The following is a 22,484-nucleotide window of genomic DNA, read 5'->3' as shown; positions in this document are numbered from 1 at the left end:
CTAGTTGTCAATAGTTGTAGTTAGGTTAATGTTAATTTAGGATAATAATTTTCTTTTCTAAGAGAGTGAGAGTTATTTTAGAAGAAGAAGAGGAGGAGGAAGTAGAAAATAAAAACCTTTTTTTTCTTTGAGATTTTTGTGATTGTTGATAGATGTGTGATCCAAATTCGAGTGAGGAAGGTGAATCTTCATCACGTAAACCTAAGAAAATACATATCAATTACGATGGAGATCCGTAGATGTCTTATTTGTTGGATTATGAAAATGATTTTACCCAAACTCAATCTCAAACTCAGCTTTTTTCTGAAGCTCAAGATGATGACTTTTTGGAGCCAAATCCCGAAGATGAGTACATGGATAAGGAACCCAATGCTAATAATACATAAGTATGGTTGTAGACGTTGTTTAATGTCCATTTTGTAGCTTGAATTCACCAAAAGTTTTGATTTTTGTATGTAGTTCGGCACAACAGAGTTAGGTTCGGAAGATAATTTGTATGCCGAACCTTGATAAATAAGAACAGTTCGGTTTGTACGATTGAATTCTTTATAAGCCGAACCGTCATAGAATTATTTTCGCACCAAATAAATTCCATGGTTCGGCTTAAAGAGGATGTGCTAATGAGCCGAACTTCAAAGATCGGCTTTCAAATAGTATTGTGAATGAGCCGAACCTAACCCCAAACGATAGTGAAGTCTACTAATGGAGAACATCAATGTCCAAATTAAACTCATTCAAATCAATGAGATATTATCGTCATCTTCAAGAGAATGAAAATACGAAAACAACGCAAAAAGAATGAGGCCATTCCGATATCGGACGAAGAAGTTATGGCCAAAATAAAATCTAAAAACTTGAGTGTACATAGATAAGTTTGGCTGATAATTCATCATCAAGAGTTAGCCGAACCTGGAGCCTACAAATTAAGATTTTCGAAGTGTTTACAGAGATAAGTTCGGCTTAAAAGTAATCTAACCGAGTCAGCCGAACCTGACAACCACCTGAGGTAAATTTCATTTGTCAGGTTGGGCCGGGAAAGGTTGGCAAGGTATTAGCCGAACCTGACACTGTTATGGGGCATGTTTGAACGCAAAATTTACTTTTATCTCAAGGAGAAACGGTTTCAGAAGGATTGTAAAGCCTAACTTTGAGAGCTCTATATAATAAAATCCTTAAGAAGAGATCTTTCAATCTTTATCATCTCTTTACACCACATTTTATCATTCATATTATCTTCCACATCATGAAAAATACATCCAAAGGTCTAAAATGACATGCATCAATTTTGAGAAGAAAAATCAAGTTAAGAGGTTCGCGATCACCACCATATTCATCGTCTCCTCCTCCCCCCTCCACCACCATCTTCATCATCACCTCATACTACACCCTTATTTTCATCATTATCATCCTCTTGTTCTACAGGCAAACATTCACCTGTGTCATTTCGTCTTTTCCCTGCATGCAAGTTTTTGGTGCCACCACCTCGAGGTTTGGGAGTTTTTGAATTAGAAGGAGTCACTTCCATTGTTCTCCATTTAAGCTTCTCTTTGAATTTTCCCGTATGGGTGCTAAAACAAATTATACACCTTAATTAATTTTCCAAAATAAATAAATATGACTCTACTAAACAATGTGATAAGCCACCTATAATGGACAAGTTTATAGGAAGCTATTATCCATACACAGAGTAAAGTTCGTCACATTCGATATTTATCAAAATGAGCCGAACAGTGTGAGATGGATTATTCAAGTTCGGCTGATTATCATAAAAAATATTTATAAGCCGAAGATGTAGGTTCGGCTGATTCGATATTCAAAACACATGTTTTTCAGCCGAACTGTTCTTCGTCTATAGAAAAAAAAAGTTTGGCTGATGAATGTCAGCCGAACACTACTCTGTAACTACCAAAATCGCAAGGAACCATCGATTGCATGTCATGAAATCAATGAAATACGAAAAAAAAACAAGCAATGGGTTTATGGGAAATACCTTTCCATGTGCAATTTTATGGAATCGGGGTATATTTCTCGCTCCTCAACACCAGTTAATCCACCATCCTCTTCATCTCCATCTTTTCCAAAAACCCTAGATTGAGAACTACATAAGCAACACCAGGATTCGACGTCTTACCTCTAGCACATCGCTTATAATGAGGTGCCATATGTGAGTTTAATCGAGAGCTTAATCGAAAAATTAAATTTTGAGAATTTGGTAGCTGTTTTTGGAGAAGAAGAGGGAGAGAGAGAAAGGATTTTGGTTTTTAAAAGTTTAATTTATTTTTTTAAATAAGTAACGATTAATTAGTGGGTTAATTAATGGATGGTTAATTAGTGGGAGGATTTTAGGATTAGAAATTAATTTAGTGGAAGGGTAATAATGTAATCTAAACTATATAAGGGTATTATAATAACTTAAACATCACTAGAACACCCCTTATCATCTTGTATTGGATGGCATGATAAATCTGTGTGCCCCAAAATTTTGTATGCCCCAAATTAGGGTTCTTACACTCCCTAAAGTGCTGAAAAATGAGAGACATCTAAAATAAGAGTCCATCAGCATCTGCAAAAAATATTCCATTTCCTCTTATACTTTAGTAAAGCAATAAAACAACATCAAAAGTTTGATACAGCAGTAAGTAATAAAACAACATCAAAGGTTTGATACAGCAGTCTATGTAAGTGACACGTGACTTTTTTAAGTTGTGCCTTGCTATCCCAGGTATGAGAGACAAACGATGTCAACCCTTAGAGCAAGGGCTATGGAATGAGGGTTCTCATTCAATATGAATGAGTCTCACTGGATTTGATCTAATTAGGTGCTACTGTGGAGCGAGAACACCCACTCGTTCATCAAAAATCATTCATACACTCATTGAAAAGAATGAGTGGGCAAAAGGTGGACACTAAGCGGCTGATCTTCACCCTTTTGGAAAAAAAACAACTTGAGCAGCTAAAGATCTGCCTCCCGAGCATTTTTTTTAGCTTTTTTATTTATTTAAAACTCTAAAAAACGGGTACCATGCTAGTTTTATTAATAAGAAACTCTAACTATATCTAAAACGGCTAAAAATTAGCCGCCTAGGTAATTTTTTTTTTTCAAGCGGCTAATGATCAGCCTCTTAGTCTATTCTCTACTTCTTCCATAGTGCATCAAACACTCTTTCACCTAGTCTCTCACTGGATTTGGCAGTGAATGAGTGCAAAACACACTCATTCCATAGCCCTTGCTCTTAAGAATAACAAGTCCCAGGTGAAAGCATAAAACTTAAGGTTCTAAATCCACTTTGTGAAGGTGGAGGTACATATCCTAACCAAAGTATCAGATCCATTCTAGTATATTTCCTCTACCGAGAGATGGTAAGCAGCTTTATATCCCGGTGAAGCAAACAGCAGTCCTGCATAAGCAACAGATGCTCAAAGTCCTGAATTTTCTCTCTATTCTAGCACAAGTGCACAACAGATAAACCTTAATTTGTGAGTCACCAAGACGTCGACTGCGATTGTTATTATAACAACTGTAAGAAATTTCATTATCACCTGATCCTGATAAGACAACCCAGTCGAGGGGGAACAAAACAGCCAAAGCACCACAAACACACACAAATACAAACTAACACATAATGCACAACAGAAACAGAGAAAAAGGGACTGTCTATGGAAATAAGGAACATAACTAAGAGATGTTCAGGTTTTGGTGTTTTTCCCTCCCAGCTGATTATTATGTGTAGATACACAATATATTCGAGACCCTGCTTTTCAAATGTTCCACAGCACTATAATCCCTAGCTACTATACTAAATTGAGATATGTGGTCAAAGTAAAAACGTATGCTAGTGACAATATATGAATCCACCATCGCCTCCATAACGGCCAAGACACTTCAGAAGGACTGTTAAATTACCTGCTTCAGTCCTCCTAAATCTCCAAAAGACATAAATAGCAGTCAAGTTACCGCAAAACAATACTAATAACGATAGTGAAAATGTATTTTTCGTATAGGAAACAAATTCTCAACCTAACAAGTTTTTTCTTCAGTGCAGAACAGTACTAAAAAGAACGGATACAATGGTTAGCAATCAAGGTAATTAGTCCAAATACATGAGGGCTAATGAATGGTCGAGCAACAAAACAGCTATATTTTCAGCATTACCATGGACATCAACAGCCATACTATACTAGTAGGCAGAGCATAATAAACTGAAATATGAATAAAAGACTACTTTTATAAATCCTAAAATATCTTCATATTCAAGAATTCTAATGGAAACGGTTGATTTAAGAAAGAAAAAAAATATATTTACATGCACTAACTGCTAAATCTATTTCAAGCGAATCTTTTGTACACAAGAAATGGAGCAGGTTAAAAATGAAAATAAATTAAACAAATATCTATTCTCTGCTTTACTCCATTCGGTCAATCGAAATTTGCAGAAAAGAGATGTGTATTCTTTCAGGTGTAGCTACAGTACATCCAATCCCGTGCCAGATAAATATTCTGATGCACTACACTCCCTAAATGCAAAAAAAAATATGAGAACATCTGAAATAAGACTGCACACGAACGAAATGTGATTTGACCACTCCACAATCACTACAACACTTTAGAAGAAGTGAGATACCTAATTCAGTCTCTCGAAAAGAGATAATTTCGTTGATTTAGGAAGCCATAAAAAATTCTAAAATGTAAGGTTTGTGAACATCTATTTTTTCCTATTTATTTCACCCAACATCAAAATTATGTCTTCATTCAATGTAATCTACAGTTGGTCTTCACTTTTCATTCTAACACTAATTTTGTAGGATGGTAAGAAATGTACCTGCAATTTATATGAACTGAACTTGACTTCAGACAAAGGGTGCTTGGAAACTAGAATGCTCATAAATGATGTTCTGAAGAAACTGATAAAATGGAACCCCTGACTTCTTTTATACCCCCTAATAATAGGCTAAAAATAGTTATCCCCTTATTGACTTTGAAAGAAAGCTAAAATAAAACAACCATTCAAAAGGGGGCGAAAGAAAATAAGGAAGTAAAAAGAAGATAACACTAATGCAGTATATCATTGTAAATTGTAATATAGCTTGTGGGCTGATTTTTGACAGTTAATAAGAAATGTAAAAGTACCCATCAAAGATCAAAATTACAAAAATAAAATTGAATGGACTAAAACTTAACAGCGGAGGAATTTCATGCAAGTGGAAGTATGACAATTTCATGTTTCATAATTGAGCAATTACCAAATACTTAAAGTCTCTCTTCCTCAAATGTAACTAGCATATTTTCCCTAAGTATCTGTTGAATCAAGAAATATAACAATACGCACCTCGACTCTCACATTGAGGTGTTTCACCAAGAAGCTGGTAGAAGTACTGACGGCCTTGGCTTTATAGCAAATGTTACGAAACTCGAATGAACAACAGAACCACTGATACGCAGGAAAGAAGGATGGAAGAGTTGTTCATATCCCTTGGTTTTGGTGTTATAGGCCCAAATGTACTTGTCGTAACCGAGTATAACCACATTTTTGTCAAATGGATTGAAACCAAAAACCTCAATTTCTTGAATCAAATCAATCATACCTACTACACCTATCAACAAAGATTCCGTTTCCTCTAAAATATCAGCAAATTTATTATCCTTGCACAACAAAATCCAGTCTTCCTCGAGCACCCAAATACTCAAACTCCTCTCCCTTTCCTTAACTATAGCGTAACAAATCAATCCTTCTGATTCCCCGAGAAGATTACATAACATGGAATCACCATCCACATCTTGGTCAGGAAAATTGATCACCCTACATTCATTACCATAGATTCCATGGTTGGTGTTTCCATGCACAGTAACAGCTAAATCTTGTTGTTTCTCTTTTGTAACCAGTAGAAAACACCATTATGGGTAATAAGATTGTCGCGAAGGGAGAAATTCCAAGTCACATGTGGAGGACACGAAACATCATAGGAATTCCATTCACCAAATTCAGAGGAAAACATATCAACTTTAAATTCTTTTGCCCCAGCTGCAAATTTTGGTATACGGATAACCTTAAAATTCGTGGAAACCAGTGATGATGAAAAGCATTCATCATCATTACACATGAAACCATTCACAACCCGACTATCTTGTGTTGGAGATGGTCGAGGGAGTGAAACCCATTTTTGGGTGAGTGGATTACAAACATAAACAACTGTGTGATTAGATAAGTTTGTACGGCAAATAACCAATCCATTACTTGAACCTAAGAGGTGTACATCTTTCCATCCTTGGTCATTATTACTATTTGGGAAATTTGGATTTAGAAAGTTAAAAGAGAACCCATTCTTATGCTGAGATATAAATTGTGATTGTGAATCAGGATATGCTATTGAAAATCTTCTTCTTAATTTGTTATTATCATCTTGGGAATAGTCTTCCAAAGGATGATTATTGATATGAACTAATCCACATGGGAGTAGTGAAATGTTGAGTTTATACCACTGGTTAATGAAATTAGGGTTTGAGAGATAACCATACCTTGGAAACACACTTGAATTTGAAGATTTCAGTAAGAGGAAGACGAAGACAGACTTCAAACCAGACATCATCTCCTATATTCATCTTCTTCTTCATTGTTGAACTTGTTATTCAATTTCTTCTACACAGCAGCAGAGAATTAGGATATTGTCTTTTTCACATTGTAAAGAGAAGGTTTTCCCTATTTCCCATCCCCACCTTTCCTATTTCCCATCCCTCTTAATTCCCATCCCTAATTATCCTAAGTACCACCTATATAAGATTTCTTATATCCTAAATACAATTTATTGACTTTTTATTTACACCCAATAACAAAATCACCCTACAGCAAACAAATCATGTTTCTCTCCGATATCCACCACCGACCATTACTGTTTACATCAATCCATTAATTTTTAAGTTCATCAATCAAAATTATAATTGATCATATTACACCAGATTTACTATTGCATATAAAGAAGGAGAAAATCCGGTGCGTGTAAGCTGAATCTTATAAAAAATAGTTAGAACATATATTGAGTTTATGTTTATGTTTACGCTGTACAAATTAGATCGTACACGAATTTTTTGTTAGCTTGAATTTGCAAGCATGTTTAGTTTATGTCCAGTTAGACAGTAGGGCACGTAAGGACAAGAATGATGAGTTAGATAGTGGAATTTATTCCTTACATTGGTTTAGAGATCTTGATCGTTACTGAATTTTCTTTTGCTATTTTTCAAGCCAATAGAATTATAGAAGATCACAGTCAAGTTGAGATGGCAAAAAATTATAATTTTAATGGTGTTCATGATGGTAACGGAGGTCTCGAAACTCTAAGATTTGTTTGAGATCAGCTCTTTCTTCATTTCATGTATTAGTACTCTTCTGTTCAATTGAATTGTACGTCACTTCTACCTATAACTCTAACTGAAATAGGTGCATTATGATAATTAATTGAATGGAAATTAGGGTTTATAATTTTGTTTCTGTTTTTGTTTAGTGAAGAAGAAGATTAATAAAATTGGTAATACTATTAGTCAAAGTTAATTTGACTTTTATAGGTGGTACATAAGAGAAATTAAAATGGTCAAAAATAAGTTGATTAGAAATTGTGAAAGAGATGGGAAATAGGAAAAATGGGTATAGGAAATAGGGAAAATCAAAGAGAAATAGGATTTTATATTTAAAATGATATTAAAAAGACATTTTTACCCTTCGGAATTGGTTGTTCTTTCCGGCCCTTGCCTAGTCCTAGTAGAACAAGCCAGCCCCAAGGACTCAATCATTTGTATAACGGGGGGTTAGTCGATTGGGATTTTTAGAGATATGAAGAGAATTCTTTTGTAAGAGATTTGGGGAGACTCTTTTTAAGTCTATTGATTTTGGAAGACTTTCTGAGTGATTTTTAGGAAATTTCAGTGAGTCATTGAGACAAAAGTATATGGGAATTGGGAACTTTACCTTACATACATCAAATAAGAAAAAAGAAATAATTCAAAAATAATTTTATAAAATTAATATATAATTCATAGAGTTTCTTTTTTATTTAAATATCATCATCAATAATTCATAGATTTAATAAAAAAGAAGAAGAATATAATCAATGAAAATTATAACACGTGCCTAATACAGATTGTGACTATTTTCTCTACCGAAAATTAAACCAGATTGAACACAAACATAATACATGGGTTGAGGTCTCGCATAATGTGGAGTTTTTGGAAAATAATAGTTTTTTTATATATTCATGGAGTTTATTATAGCTTATTTGGTTTATTATTTCTTTATTGTTTATTTTTATTATTACTTTTAAATATCGTAAAGTCTCTCCAAATATCACCTATTTTGGAGAGACTTTCAGGGGGTTAGTCAATTGAGATTTATAGGGAATTTTGGAGACATTCCAAATCTCTTGTTAGTCGATAGGGAGTCTTTGTAAATCTTTGAGAGTTTCTGTAAGTCTTTAGAATTCTCTGTTATTGAATAATGACTTTCTGAAAGTCTTTAGAATTCTCTGTTATTGGAATTGGATTTCCAAATCAATGATTTAAGATTATGGGAGATTTTTAGAAACTTTTAAGTGAAAATATACCATAAAAGGCTTAAACAAAGTCTCTCCAAATATCACCTATCTTTGGAGAGAAAAAGGGAAGGGTAGACTGCAGAGAAAAAGGGACAATATCAGAGCACTTCTTGTTGCAGCTAGTGATTGCGAACCACTATATATTATTCGTCTTCTGTAGTCAAACTTGAGGATTGATTTTGCAGAACAGACTGTCTTAGTAGTTTTAGCTCAAGCTGCTGCATATTCTGAAAAACCGTCGACGGACAACCTTTGGGAATCGACATCATTTATTGAAGACTCTGTAAGAATTATGAAGCAAGTGTATTCTGTGCACTCTAATTTCGACACCATTGTCAATGCTCTTCTTAGTGACGGTGTGTTTAGGCTGCCGGCTACATGCACTTTCGTTCCAGGCATTCCAATTGGTCTTATGTTAGGGGAACGTGTGATGGGGAACGTGCTCAGATACACTACCTTGAAGATGGTTCGGTTGAGATATTCAGCCGAAATGCCGAAAGAAATACTGGAAAGTTTCCTGATGTTGTTGAATCTGTGCAAAGGTTCAAGAAGCCTTCAGTAAGTTCTTTTTTATTGGATTGTGAAATTGTGGCATTTGACCGCATAGACAGTTGTTAGATTTTGTAAAACACATATATCAAAATAGTTTCGTGTTTCATTCCTTCATTCAATCTGCCTCTTATACAAGATATACAACCCTAGAGTTCGACCTTACAATGGACTGTCCATAACAGTTGAATCATTGGACTGTCCATCACAGTGGAATCATTGGACTATCCATAACAGTGGTGATAACTGTGAACTGAGACTGTGAAGATGGGTCTTGGGTCTCAAACTGAGACTGTGAAGATGGGTCTCAATCCAAGAGTCTCGAGCCCATAAATATAACTCTCCTAATACCCTCCCTCAAGACGGAGCATGGAGGTCACACATGCCCATCTTGGACATAAGAAACTGAAACTGAGCTTTCCCTAAAGATTTAGTAAAAATGTCCGCCAATTGCACTGTTGTAGGAGTGTAAGAAGGCGTAATAAGCTTCTGCACGATAGCATCTCTAACCAGATGACAATCAACTTCAATATGCTTTGTTCGTTCATGAAAAACTGGATTCTGAGCAATATACAAAGCCGATTGACTATCACAGAGAAGACGCATTCCATGTGGATGATGAACTCCCAAATCACCCAGTAATTTTTTCAACCATTTTAATTCACACGTCGCCGTTGCCATAGATCTATATTCCGCTTCAGCTGACGAACGAGAAACAGTATGTTGCTTCTTAGTTTTCCAGGATATTGGAGAATACCCAAGAAGAACAAACCAACCCGTCAACGAGCGTCTAGTTAAGGGACAACCAGCCCAATCAGAGTCACACCATCCTTTCAAATTAAGACCACTATCAGAGCGCAACAGAATTCCTTGCCCAGGATTCTTCTTCAAATATCGAACCACACGAAGAGCCGCTTCCCAATGTGCTATTCTCGGCAGTTGCATGAATTGAGACAAAATATGAACAGAATATGCTAGGTCTGGCCGAGTCACGGACAAATAGATTAAACGCCCAATCAATCTTCGATATTTTTCCACATCCGTGAACAAATATCCTTTGTCCAAAGAAAGACGGTGATTAGTTTCCATTGGAAATTCTGCAGGTTTTGCACCTAATAAACCTGCTTCCATGATGATATCCAACGCATATTTGCGTTGAAACATATAAAAACCTTGTGCACTCCGTGCCACCTCCAAACCCAGAAAATACTTCAACTTTCCCAAATCTTTCATCTTGAAGCATTGTCCCAAGTAACGTTTGAATTGATCAAGCGCAACCAAATCATTACCCGCAACAATCAAATCATCCACATAGACCAAAACATTAAGTTGGGTTTCTCCCTTAGTCATGATAAAAAGAGAATAATCAGAATATGATTGCCGAAACCCATAATTCTTAAAAGCTGCAGACAATTTTGCAAACCAACACCGAGGAGCCTGCTTTAAACCATATAAAGATTTTTTCATCCTACACACCATATTAGACTTACCTTGAGAAAATCCAGGTGGTATTTTAATATACACTTCTTCTTCCAAGTCTCCATGAAGAAATGCATTATGTACATCCATCTGATGTACGTCCCAATTCTTAATTGCTGCCACAGCTAGGAAAGTCCGCACTGTCGTCATTTTCGCCACTGGTGCAAATGTCTCATTGTAATCCAACCCTTCTACTTGATGATTCCCAAAGATCACCAGTCTAGCTTTGAGCCGCACCAACTGTCCATTCTCATCATACTTCTCTGTGTAAATCCATTTACTACCAAGAGCTTTCTTTCCCGGCGGTAATTCTTCTAATTCCCATGTTCCTTGTTCTTCCAAAGCTCGTATTTCTTCTGCCATTGCCTTACGCCATCCTGGATACTTCATGGCTTCTTTGAAATTTTTAGGCGCAGACCCAGCAGTAATTGCTGCAAGAAACTTTTTATGAACTGTAGAGAATTTATCACAACTAACATAATATGTCAAAGGATACGGCGTACCTGAGGATGACGATTGTGGAGAGCGAGCATGAGATGGACTATTTTGTCGTACAGTGTGCGTTACAAAACCTTTGAGCCTACTAGACGGAATCTTCTGTCTCCTTCCTTTACCCATACTAGCGTCCGTCACTTCCTTCGAGACCACAGGGTTCTCAGTAATATATTCTGGGTTCTCAGTATTATCTTCAGGGTTCTCAGTAATGTCTTCCGGGTTCTCAGTAATGTTTTCTGGGTTCGCAGTAATACCTTCCTGGTTCCCAGTAATATATTCTGGGTTCGCAGTATTGTCTTCTGGGTTCTCAGTAATGTATATTGGGTTCTCAGTAATATCTTTTGGGTTCTCTTGCTGCACTATTTCTTCATCATCACTCCAACACACGTCATTATTAGCCTGAACTGTCTCAGTTGGCTGATCAGGTACCCTAGATATGTAAGGAAACTGATGTTCATGAAACTCTACATCCCTTGAAACTAAAAATTGTCTCTTGTCTAAGTCATATAATTGCCATGCCTTCTTCCCAAAAGGATAACCCAGAAAGACGCACCTTCTTCCTCGACTTGCAAACTTATCCCCTTTACTACTTTGATCATGTGCATAACACAAGCAACCAAATACTTTCAACTGACTATATGGTGCCGGTTTCCCAAATAGAACTTCATATGGAGTTTTGTTATTTAGAACCGGTGTAGGCGTACGATTAATCAAATACGCTGCTGTCAAAGCACATTCTCCCCAAAATCTGATCGGTAAATTTGCTTGAAACCTCAAAGCTCTTGCCACATTCATTATGTGCTGATGTTTTCTCTCAACTCTTCCATTTTGTTGAGGTGTTCCTACACAGGATGTCTCAAAAACTATTCCATTAGTCTTAAAGTAGCCACGCAATGCATTAAATTCGGTTCCATTATCACTTCTAACAATTTTGATTTCTTTACCAAATTGACGTTTCACAAGCGCAATAAAGTTAAGAAATATTGTTGCAACCTCAGTTTTGCTTTGAATTAAATAAATCCACACACCTCTTGAAAAATCATCTACTATTGTCAAAAAATATTGTGCTCCAGAAGACGAGCACGTCTTATAAGGACCCCATAAATCTATATGAACCAAATCAAAACTACAACTGGATTTGCTCAAACTACTAGCAAAACTACTTCTACGATGTTTTGCACGTGGACAAATATCACACGCATCATTATTTTTCTTCAATAATATACCCAGACCTGGTAACCGTTGTAACACTTTCTCTGATGGATGTCCCAATCGCTGATGCCACAGCTCATACGTATCTTCACTCACCGTAAGCACTTTAACTGGAGGCACACCACAGAACATATATAGTCCACCTCGTCGCTCAGCCACTCCAATCACCTTCCTCGTCAACCGGTCCTGTATAAGACATAAAGTGTTAGTACATTGAACATTACATACTACCTCATCAATGAGTTGTGTAACCGAAATCAAGTTACAAGTTATCTGTGGCACATAAAGCACATTGTCCAATCTCAAACCACCAGGAAGAATAACTGTTCCTATTTTCTCAGAGTGAGCATATTTTCCGTCCGGCAGTCCCACTGAACATGCTCTAATATCTTTCACATTTATCATATCATCTCTTTTACACGTGACATGATTTGTATCTCCTGTGTCTATAATCCAGGATGTTTGATTTGTCTTACCTTGGAGTTGGGAACTGATTTTTCTTGAATTTAAATATTCAAGAACCTGCTGAACTTGACTTGCAGTCACGCCTGTCAGTCCTGATGCATCTCCTGAAGATCCATTGGCAGGATGAGATGATGTTGTTGCTCCCGAGATGTTCAAATTATGCGCACGTATATTATCTTGTCCTCTACCTCCTCTGTTGTTCACAAAACCGGCACCATCACGTCCTCTACCACCAGCTCTACCACCAGTTCGGCCTCCTCGACCATATCCTCTTCCACCTCTTTGTCTGTCACCCCACCATTCCGGGTATCCAATCAGCTGAAAACACCCTTCCTGTGAGTGCCCTTCTCGGCTACAATGCTTGCAAAATTTGTTAGGATCATACATATTATTGTATGGACGCTGATCTGACTGAACCTTGAACGCCATAATATTTTCCTGTGTCTGAGACGACACAACTCCTTCCCCCAATTTTAGACGTTCCGAATTAACCACAGCTTGATAAGACACATCTATAGATGGCAGTGGTTCTCTTGCCAGTAATTGTTCACGCAGGGAGCTATACATGGTATCCAAACCAATCAAAAAATAGTGTAAGAAATCTTCTTCTCTCAACGTACTAACCTGTGTTGCAATGTTACACGTGCACTGGCCACAGCTACACTTTGGTATCTTCATGTACGTCACCATCTCATCCCATATCTTGTTCAATCTCCCATAGTACACTGCAACCTCCTCAGTTTTCTTCTGTTTGCATTCACTTAAGGCAGCTTTCAACTGGCAGATCCGAGTTCCACTTACAACACAAAATCTCCTCTTCAAGTGCGTCCATAACATGCTCGCATCATCATAATCCCCCAACGTTGATCTAATATTTGTCTCCAATGTATTGCTGATCCAAGAGACCAGCATCGAATGCACTGCAATCCACTCCTCTAACTCTTCAGGTTCTGTTGGTTCTTTGACGGTTCCATCAACAAAACCAAATTTTCGTTTGGCTATCAATGATCTTCTCACTGCTCTAGCCCATTCATCATAGTTTGCTCCCTTTAATACAATAGGTGTGATGATAATCCCTGGTCCATCACTTGATCCCGGATGATATTCTGGTTTCTTCTTTTGCATGTTGTTTTCTACCTCTTTTCCTCTTTTAGATGATTCTGTATCATCCGCCATATTTACTGTTCTAGGGTTTATTCGTGTTAATCAACTCTGGCTCTTGATGCCATGTTAGATTTTGTAAAACACATATATCAAAATAGTTTCGTGTTTCATTCCTTCATTCAATCTGCCTCTTATACAAGATATACAACCCTAGAGTTCGACCTTACAATGGACTGTCCATAACAGTTGAATCATTGGACTGTCCATCACAGTGGAATCATTGGACTGTCCATAACAGTGGTGATAACTGTGAACTGAGACTGTGAAGATGGGTCTTGGGTCTCAAACTGAGACTGTGAAGATGGGTCACAATCCAAGAGTCTCGAGCCCATAAATATAACTCTCCTAATAATAGTAGAACTCTGCCTTTCCAGCAACTAAGCAGCCGGGCACGTAAAAATGTTTCCATCGATGGCATAACAGTACCAGTTTGCATCTTTGCTTTTGATATTTTGTATCTGAATGGTGAGCAACTTCTCTAAAAGCAATTAAATGAACGCAGAGAGCATCTGTACAGCTCATTTGTGGAAGTAACAGGAGAGTTTAAGTTTGCGAAGGCAATAACATCAAACGATCTCAAAACAATACAGAGATTTCTTGATACTGCAATTGTTGACAGATGTGAAGGTTTGATTGCGAAAACATTAAGTTCAGAAGCGACTTATGAGCCTGCGAAGAAGTCAAACAACTGGTTGAAACTGAAGAAGGATTATATGGACAGTACTGGAGACTCCTTTGATTTAGTTCCTATAGGGGCATACCATGGCAAAGGAAAACGTGCTGGTGGTTATGGGGGCTTCCTTCTTGCTTGTTACGATGATGAGAAAGAGGAATTCCAATGCATATCCAAGACAGGCACAGGATTTTCTGAAGCAGTTCTTGAAGAGCTTTCTTCCAGTCTTCGGAGTCAAGTGATTCCTAGACCAAAGTCATACTACCGCTTTACAGATGCAACTAAGCCAGATGTATCGTTTCAACCAACCCAGGTGTGGGAGGTTAAAGGTGCAGATTTGAGTATAAGTCCTGTTTGTCTTGCTGCAGATGGTGATGTGGAGGCAACCAAGGGTATTTCACTTCGGTTTCCACGTTTTCTTCGTGTACGAGAAGACAAGAAACCAGAGGAAGCCACAACGGCGGATGAGGTTGCTGCCATGTATCGAGCTCAAAATACCAACCATGGGAATAGCAAAGACGAAGAGGTTGGTAACGGAATCACTGAAGCATAAGGCAATCTTGCATTAATGAACAAAGTACTACATCCTCATTCCTCTATTGATATTTAGTTTTATAATTATTGCATTTACAGATTAATCGTGTACATGTTTTTTCAAGTAAGTCTCCCCCCTCTTTAGTTTACGTAATGCTATCTGGATGTACACTAAGTAGGTCGGAACTGATATTCTTGAATATTCATGAGATTTCTAGAGAAACTAGTAGTTGATGAAAAAGCTGTAGGCGCGTTTATATTGAACTCCTTTGTGTACTGCTGAACTAATGGTTTCAACGGGGTTGTGCCTGTTCCTTCCACTCTAATGGGTGTAGTAGGTTTGATGTCGTATAGACGGATTCTTGTTGGGGTTGACCATGAGTCAGCTGCACATTGGTTTGTCAGGTTAACCACTTGGTTGTTTGCTTGATAATCACCACCACCCACAACACTGCTCATGTTGTTCCAGTACTTGAAACTAATTGGCAAGGTGAAACAAAATATTAGGAGCAACGCCGAAAGTAGGAGCCCATTCTGCAGATATTTTACCTCTTTACGATCAATGTCCAGTTCTGCCACTATGGAAAACAAAAGAAACAGAAGCGCATGTCCCATGAGAAAGGCAGAAATCTGGAAAAAGGTAACCCAATCGTCGTTGTTAAGAGCTGCACTCAAGAAACTTCCCAAAGTAAACCCTATGATTTGACACTTCGCCAGAGAAATCATTTTACGAATCACGTTGTCTCTCTTCATGTCATCCTTGTTACTGATTTGCGCTTTGGCCAGTTGGTTTTCCAAACAATCTTCGATACAAGAGGAGCTGAAACCAGCCTTGCCTAGTCCTAGTAGAACCAGTCCCAGGTACAAGTTGTGGTAGTCAAACATCTTCCGGACACTTGAAAATATATCACCAAAGCTAAGTGTAAAACCTCGTGAGGTTTGCTGGTAGTCGGAAAATATCTTTCGAACACATTTTGAGGTTTGGTGGTAATCAAACAGCATATTTCGCACCTCCCATGAGGTATGATGGTAATTGGACAAAATCTGTTGAGCTCGTGAGAATATGTAGGTGCTGAGCTCTGAATCCCATGATATGGTTGCCTGGAGCAGAAGGATTATACCCTGGAGGAGAAGGATACATTAATTCTATCCATTAAGAAAACAAATGATGCAAGAGTACATAGAAGTGAATAATTACCGCTGTATAGGAAGAACAAGATATAATCGCCGCAGTGCTACAGCCGATTCGGTTTTTGATAGAAGTAGCTACGATTGAAACGATATTACTCCTCCTTTCCAAGATGATAATCCAGCTTGCTACTGTAACTATCATCTTTTCGTTCCAAATTTCTCCCAAGTAGTATGTCAACAGCATACTCAGCTCTGCTGTCTCAACCACTGACTTAATTATTAGAACAGCTGTAGCATCCAAAACCAGAATTAAAAAAATTAAAATTAAATTATTCAAAACATAATTACAAATTGGTGAACTCGAAAACATCTGTTAAAGCTGTTTACCTTCAATAAATAAGCACTGTCTTGGCACTGTGAAGTAAAACCTTGCCCATCGTCCCAAAGAAGATCTTTTCCTACCATGCATACCTTCTTTTTTTTTTCGAGTTTGAAACCGGACTAATGCACCTCAAAAACAATATGGATGTTAAAGAGGGAACAAGACCAAGTGGACTTGGAAGTGAGACTTATACTCTACCAAGTTAATCAAGCTATATATATATATATATATATATATATATAGCTTTCCTACATCCTTGTGCACTATTAAACTTAGTGCAATTGTGCACTCTTACTTAACTCTCACCAACATGCTGTTTAGTTTACCATTTCTTTGACTGCACAATGCACAATTGGCTTGTGTAATGTCTCAGTTTTTAGAATCTTAACCACTAATTACTTAAGATAAGACCACGGTACCTTTTTAATTCGAAAAGAATTTGAATAAGTTAAATTGAAATGTATATTTGATTACAGGATTCTTGTCACCAAACGGTATTACGCGCTTAGCGGTTTTAACTTTTCCCAAGTTCTGTTGACTAGTATCACCACTCGGACATCATTTTCAGGTTCTGCTCTTGGTCAATTGCAAACGTATTATGCTCATTTTTCCTGCATTTTTAGGATCAATGGCCATAAACCGTACAAATGAGTAGTTAGCAGTGACTTGCATTTCTTTTTTAATTTCAATAAGTTAAAACTAAAATGTATTTGATTACAAGACTCTTGTTTCCTATCGGTATCACGCGCTTAGTTGTTTTGCCTAGTTCTATTGACCAGTATCACCACTCGGACATAATTTCAGCAGGTTCTTCTCTTGGTCAATTGCAAACGTATTATGCTTTTACATTGAATCCTTTTTCCTACATTTGCTAGGATTAATGGCTATAAACTGTACAAATTATGCCAAGCAGTGAGCACTTGAATCTTTTTCCGTTACAAATTGCACTTGTAGGATTTTACTTATGACGCCATACATTAGTGACCTCGGCTTATTGTATGTGTGTACAAACTTTAGCACAAGAAAGTTAACTATTGGCAATTAGACGGGGTTCGGGTAAAGAAAGTCATAAGCTTGTAACTTTTAGTTTTGGGCCTTGGCTATGTAATGGGCCTTTTAGATAAAAAAAAGAAAAGAAAAAAAAAGCGAATGACAAGTGCATTGTAACAAAGATCACCCGTACCGTTATTGTTGATGATCTTTTTTAATTCAACATTACTCTCATAATAATTTAACAAAAAAAGTTCCAGAAAATTATAAATTTTTTGAATAGAAAACTATATCGAGATAACAATCTTCCAAAAAATTCATTCTCACAAAACACAATTCGTTAAATGTTCTTACCAAACAATTTTTACAGGCTCTACTTCATTAAAATCCATTCTATCTAGCAGGAACTTTTTCAAGAACACTAATAACACAAGAAGGATCCAGTTCACTACAACCAAGATCAACACCTGCATTTATAATATTCTATAAAAAGAAGTCCTAATTACTTCCAACATATCATTCAAAACATCCATCTCTACCTTTTGAATAACCCCGATAAGAAAACACTCCATACTTACAATAGTAACATGACAAGGTTCACCAAGACAAAAACGAAATGAAGAATACCACCCGAACCGACCGATTCACACCAATTTCACACAAAAGCAAAAAATTTCTTACCAATAGTAGGAAGATCATATATAAGAACCAGAAAGATTGTATGATGAAAAACTTGTTAATTATCTTTAAGCTTGGTTCTAAGCATGAAGACCACCATCTTTCTGGTTCATGTGAGAACTCTAGTCAGAATCCTCATCTTCATCTTTACTATCAGTCTCAAAACCCTCCTCCTCACGATCATCTCATTCATCACTCTGACTGGATGTAGTAGGACCATATCCATCTGATGCTTCTTCATCCTCCTCATTATATTCCTCATCACATGCCTCTCCGATCTCTAGATTACTATATGCATCAGTGCCCTCTATCTTCTCCTTATCTGAATCGATACCCAGACGTTCTCGCATGGTCCTGGCAAAGATTGGAGGATGTGCTTTCTCATACAGATAAAGCTCATACCAATCATCTTCATCCTTCTTTTCCTTTTAGTTTCAAAATCACTTTCAACATCACTCTCAATTTCATTATCATTTCTCTCAGCATCTCCGTATTCTTGAATCACTCCATGTCTCACTATTTCACTTGCTCCATGTATTCATCTTTGCATGTTTTTAATTCCAATCTATCTGCTTACGGGCATCTCTGGTTATGCTTTTCTCCTTCGATAAATCATATTCAACAGCATTCTCTTGTCTTCCTCTTGCATATTCAGCTTTGCGATTTCTCCTTTGTATTTCTCCCTCAATATAATTCTTCAGATAGATTAACTCTCGAGTTCGTAGAGTTGATGCTACCTTCTTGGCATGATTGTATTCTCCATATGTTTCATCCATATCGGAAAAACACTAATTTTCTGAGAATTTTTTTCTCTTTTAGTTTAATTCTCTATGCTTTACAAACTCTTCATTTAACCTTCTTTTATAATTTCTCTAAAATTGCCATTAATAGACATTTATGGTGTTTTTCTAAACGTCCCATCTATTGGTTATTAACGCCAATTTAAAGCCATGCGTGTATTAGCCAGAACCATCATTACTCTTTGCAAACCTATTTTCAACACCTAAACTTAGACGTTTCATTATTCGATAAACCTCTTAGGATTACCATTAACAGATGTATTGGTGGTTCACCTAATCTAGATAAGTTCATTTGGGCACTAATTACAGTGATTGATTTTATGTTGTCTCAGAGAAGGCAGCACTTGTTGAGAGGCGGCATTGCGCTTTGGGGATTGTTGGCTAGGCAGGTTGTAGCTACACGAACCATGGGAGGCAACCTGAAAATTCAACATACCGATAAAGTAGGAAAAAAAAATACCACATGTCATTGAAACAAATCTTTTGAATTTCTTTCCCGCCCCAGCTTGTCTCTTACCACCAAACAACCTAATTTCAATACCTTAATCACATTTGGCATCTTGTGCTATAAGTATTACACTTCCCACATAAAATGTCTCTTACCACCAAACAACCTAATTTCAATACCTTAATCACATTCGGCATCTTTTGCTATAAGTATTACACTTGCCACATAAAAGAAACCTGTATTTATTTCTCAACTACCACATTTTACATCATTCTTGTGTATGTGATCTACGCCAAGCAATATTATTCTATTCGTACCTATGATGGTCTTGTTTTATTAGTTTTACATCGCCAAACCCATGTGAGTTCTCGTATTAAGCTCATCATAATAAATCAAAAAAGAGAAGATAAAGTTGGCGGAAAATGGGTCATTTGTCCAAATATTTTTTAAACATGGTTCTAATGGACGAGTAAAAATTAGTATGGGTGAAATGGACACCAAAAAAATAGCAAGAATGAAACTGGATTCATCCTGGCTTAAACTTAAAAAAGAGCGAGGATGAAACTGGATGCATCCTGATATAAATTAAAAATAAGAAAAAATATTTGAAAATGGGTAGGGTAAAACTGTTTACATCCTGGCTATTTTCACATTCTCGTCCATTTAAACAATATCAAATTTTACATGTCTTTTTCACCCAGAAATTATTTATTTTGGTCTTTTTAACCAATTTTGCGTAAAGTTGGTGGGTCTCTAGCTAGTGGTACTTTGGTGTCTCGACATGTCACTACAAACTTCATAGTTTCTGCAAAACTTCCCATTCTCCAAAACAAAGAGCAGTTTCAACCTTCTTATATTTCTCATTTTAAGGTTCTTCCTTCAACACCTATGTTCTTTTATTGTATTCTGAAAATTTTTGTGGCATGTCAGCATCTAAGCTTATGTCCACTTATCATATGGCATTTTCGCATCCAGATAAGTTTACATAAACATGCTCCGAACATATATTTCAAAACTCAGTTTGATCTAAGTTTCTCTATTCACCTAAACTATGTTATTTATATGGATCTTATTTGTATGGACATGCCAGTCAGGACTCTTGTCACCTAACGGTATTACGCGTTTAGTTGTTTTCCAACTTTTCCCTAGATATGTTGACTAATCACCACCCGGACATCATTTTCAGGTTCTTCTCTTGGTCAATTGCAAACGTATTATGCTCATTTTCCAACATTTCTTGGATCAATGGCCATAAACCGTATAAATGAGCAGTTAGCAGTGACTTGCATTTATTTTTTAATTTCAATAAGTTCAAATTAAAATGTATTTGATTACAAGACTCTTGTCTCCTATCGGTAGGGCTGCACAAAACCGAACCATAACCGAAAACTGAAACCGAAACCGAATTTTTTTAACCGAACCGAACCATAACCATATTCCTATGGTTCATTAATGGTTGTTAGTTTCAGATAACCGACAGTATCGGTTTCGGTTTAGGTTTTGAAATAAAACCGAACGAATAACCAATTGGTTAACCGATTAATAGTGACCGTAGGATTAAATGATTTTAGGCCGTGGATGGGGATATTTAACCCTAATAAGTAATAACTTACATCACTCTTCAGTCTTCTCTTCTTTCATAGATATTATCAGAAAGCTTTCCCACAGACAGTTCCACTTCCAACTTCACTCGACTCGACTGATTTTAGGCAGCTGTGCTTATGATTTGTAGAGGAAATTGGTTCAGGAAGCTCTTTCTCGTGATTCTTCTGGTGCTGTTCAATCCAACTTCTCTTTGATTACTCCTACTTCTGGTATCTTTCAGGTTTGATTTCTTTTTGAAACTTTGTAGATCTGGGTTTTATTTCAGATTCCTTTAAATTTTTTTTACTAGAAATGGAGATTTGGGGGTTTTGAATCTGCTATTGAAATTACTGATTAATTTTTTTTTTAATTTTTCGTTTTGTTTGATTTTTGTACCTTTATTCTTGATTTACAGGGATCTCTGCAAGTAGTTTGGTTGTGATTGTTGTCATGTTCATATTTATGTGATTGTTGTCATGTTTATGATTTTAATTATGATATTAGGGTTTGTAAAATTGAAAAAAATTGGGGATTTCAAATGTAAAATTGGTCATTTAGGTTGATTTACACAGTGGGTTTTGCTTAAATGTATGGTTTAAATTAAATGTATGGTTATCACATTGCAGACTTGCCTTTTGACAATGCGAGGAGGATCCAGTTCAACACCTACTTCCTCTGTTTCTTCTAATAAGCGGCCACCTCGACCTCCACCTAATGCAAGCAGTTCAGATGGAGGTGCAAATTCAGCTGGAGGTGCAAGTGCTGCTAAAGATGCTAGTGTTGCTGGAGATGCTAGTGCAGATGGAGATGCAACTGAAGCTGTCATAAAAGTGACAGAAACACATAGCAATAAGCGTAAAACCCCTGAAGATGCAACTGAAGATGACAGAAGTGAGTCAAGTGACAGAACCAAAGGGAAAGAAACGTTCTGATGTTGGGACCCACTTTGATATGGACCCCAAGCCTTCGAAATATGCAAAATGTCGCCACTGTAAGACAAAGATTGCAGCTCAGGGTACCAAGTATGGGACAGGTGGTATGAATAATCATTTGAAGATATGTAAAAAGAAGCCCAAGGAGGAAAAAGGACAGCAAACGCTTGATTTTCAACCGGCTAGGCTAGGAGGAGAAGGAAAATTGGTTGCGGCAACTTTTAATCAAGATGCATGTACAAAGGCAGTGATTTTATTTGTGATTTTAGATGAGCAGCCGTTTAGAGTGGTTGAAGGAGAAGGGTTCAAGGAACTTTGTAGGGTACTTGAATCCAGATTCAAGATCCCTTCTCGTATGACCATTTCGCGGGGTGTGTTAAATTTGTACGAA

The 22,484-nt window shown here is 36.9% G+C and overlaps 1 protein-coding gene and 1 pseudogene across 1 annotated transcript; one reads left to right on the top strand and one right to left on the bottom strand.

Annotated features, from left to right (window-relative positions):
• The first annotated feature begins 7,630 nt into the window (after positions 1-7,630).
• LOC113351426 lies at positions 7,631-15,167 on the top strand (annotated as a pseudogene).
• Positions 15,168-15,249: 82 nt separating this feature from the next.
• LOC113353578 lies at positions 15,250-16,798 on the bottom strand. Its single transcript, XM_026597133.1, has 3 exons — positions 16,667-16,798; positions 16,347-16,567; positions 15,250-16,270 (listed from the first exon to the last, which is right to left on the bottom strand). The coding sequence occupies exons 1-3, from the start codon at positions 16,746-16,748 to the stop codon at positions 15,320-15,322; spliced, it is 1,254 nt and encodes a 417-aa protein (XP_026452918.1). The 5' UTR covers positions 16,749-16,798; the 3' UTR covers positions 15,250-15,319.
• Positions 16,799-22,484: the final 5,686 nt, after the last annotated feature.

This window comes from Papaver somniferum, chromosome 2 (genome assembly GCF_003573695.1).
Source record: "Papaver somniferum cultivar HN1 chromosome 2, ASM357369v1, whole genome shotgun sequence".
Lineage (NCBI taxonomy): Eukaryota > Viridiplantae > Streptophyta > Magnoliopsida > Ranunculales > Papaveraceae > Papaver > Papaver somniferum.
This window is presented reverse-complemented; position numbering and strand designations above follow the sequence as displayed.

Excerpts from the sequence above, each read along its gene's own strand:
- LOC113353578 (XM_026597133.1), bottom strand. The coding sequence starts at position 16,748 with ATGCATGGTAGGAAAAGATCTTCTTTGGGACGATGGGCAAGGTTTTAC. Across the intron at positions 16,568-16,666 it reads ACAGTGCTTATTTATTGAAG|CTGTTCTAATAATTAAGTCA; the intron begins GTAAACAGCTTT and ends TGGATGCTACAG. Across the intron at positions 16,271-16,346 it reads CTTGTTCTTCCTATACAGCG|GGTATAATCCTTCTGCTCCA; the intron begins GTAATTATTCAC and ends CTTCTCCTCCAG.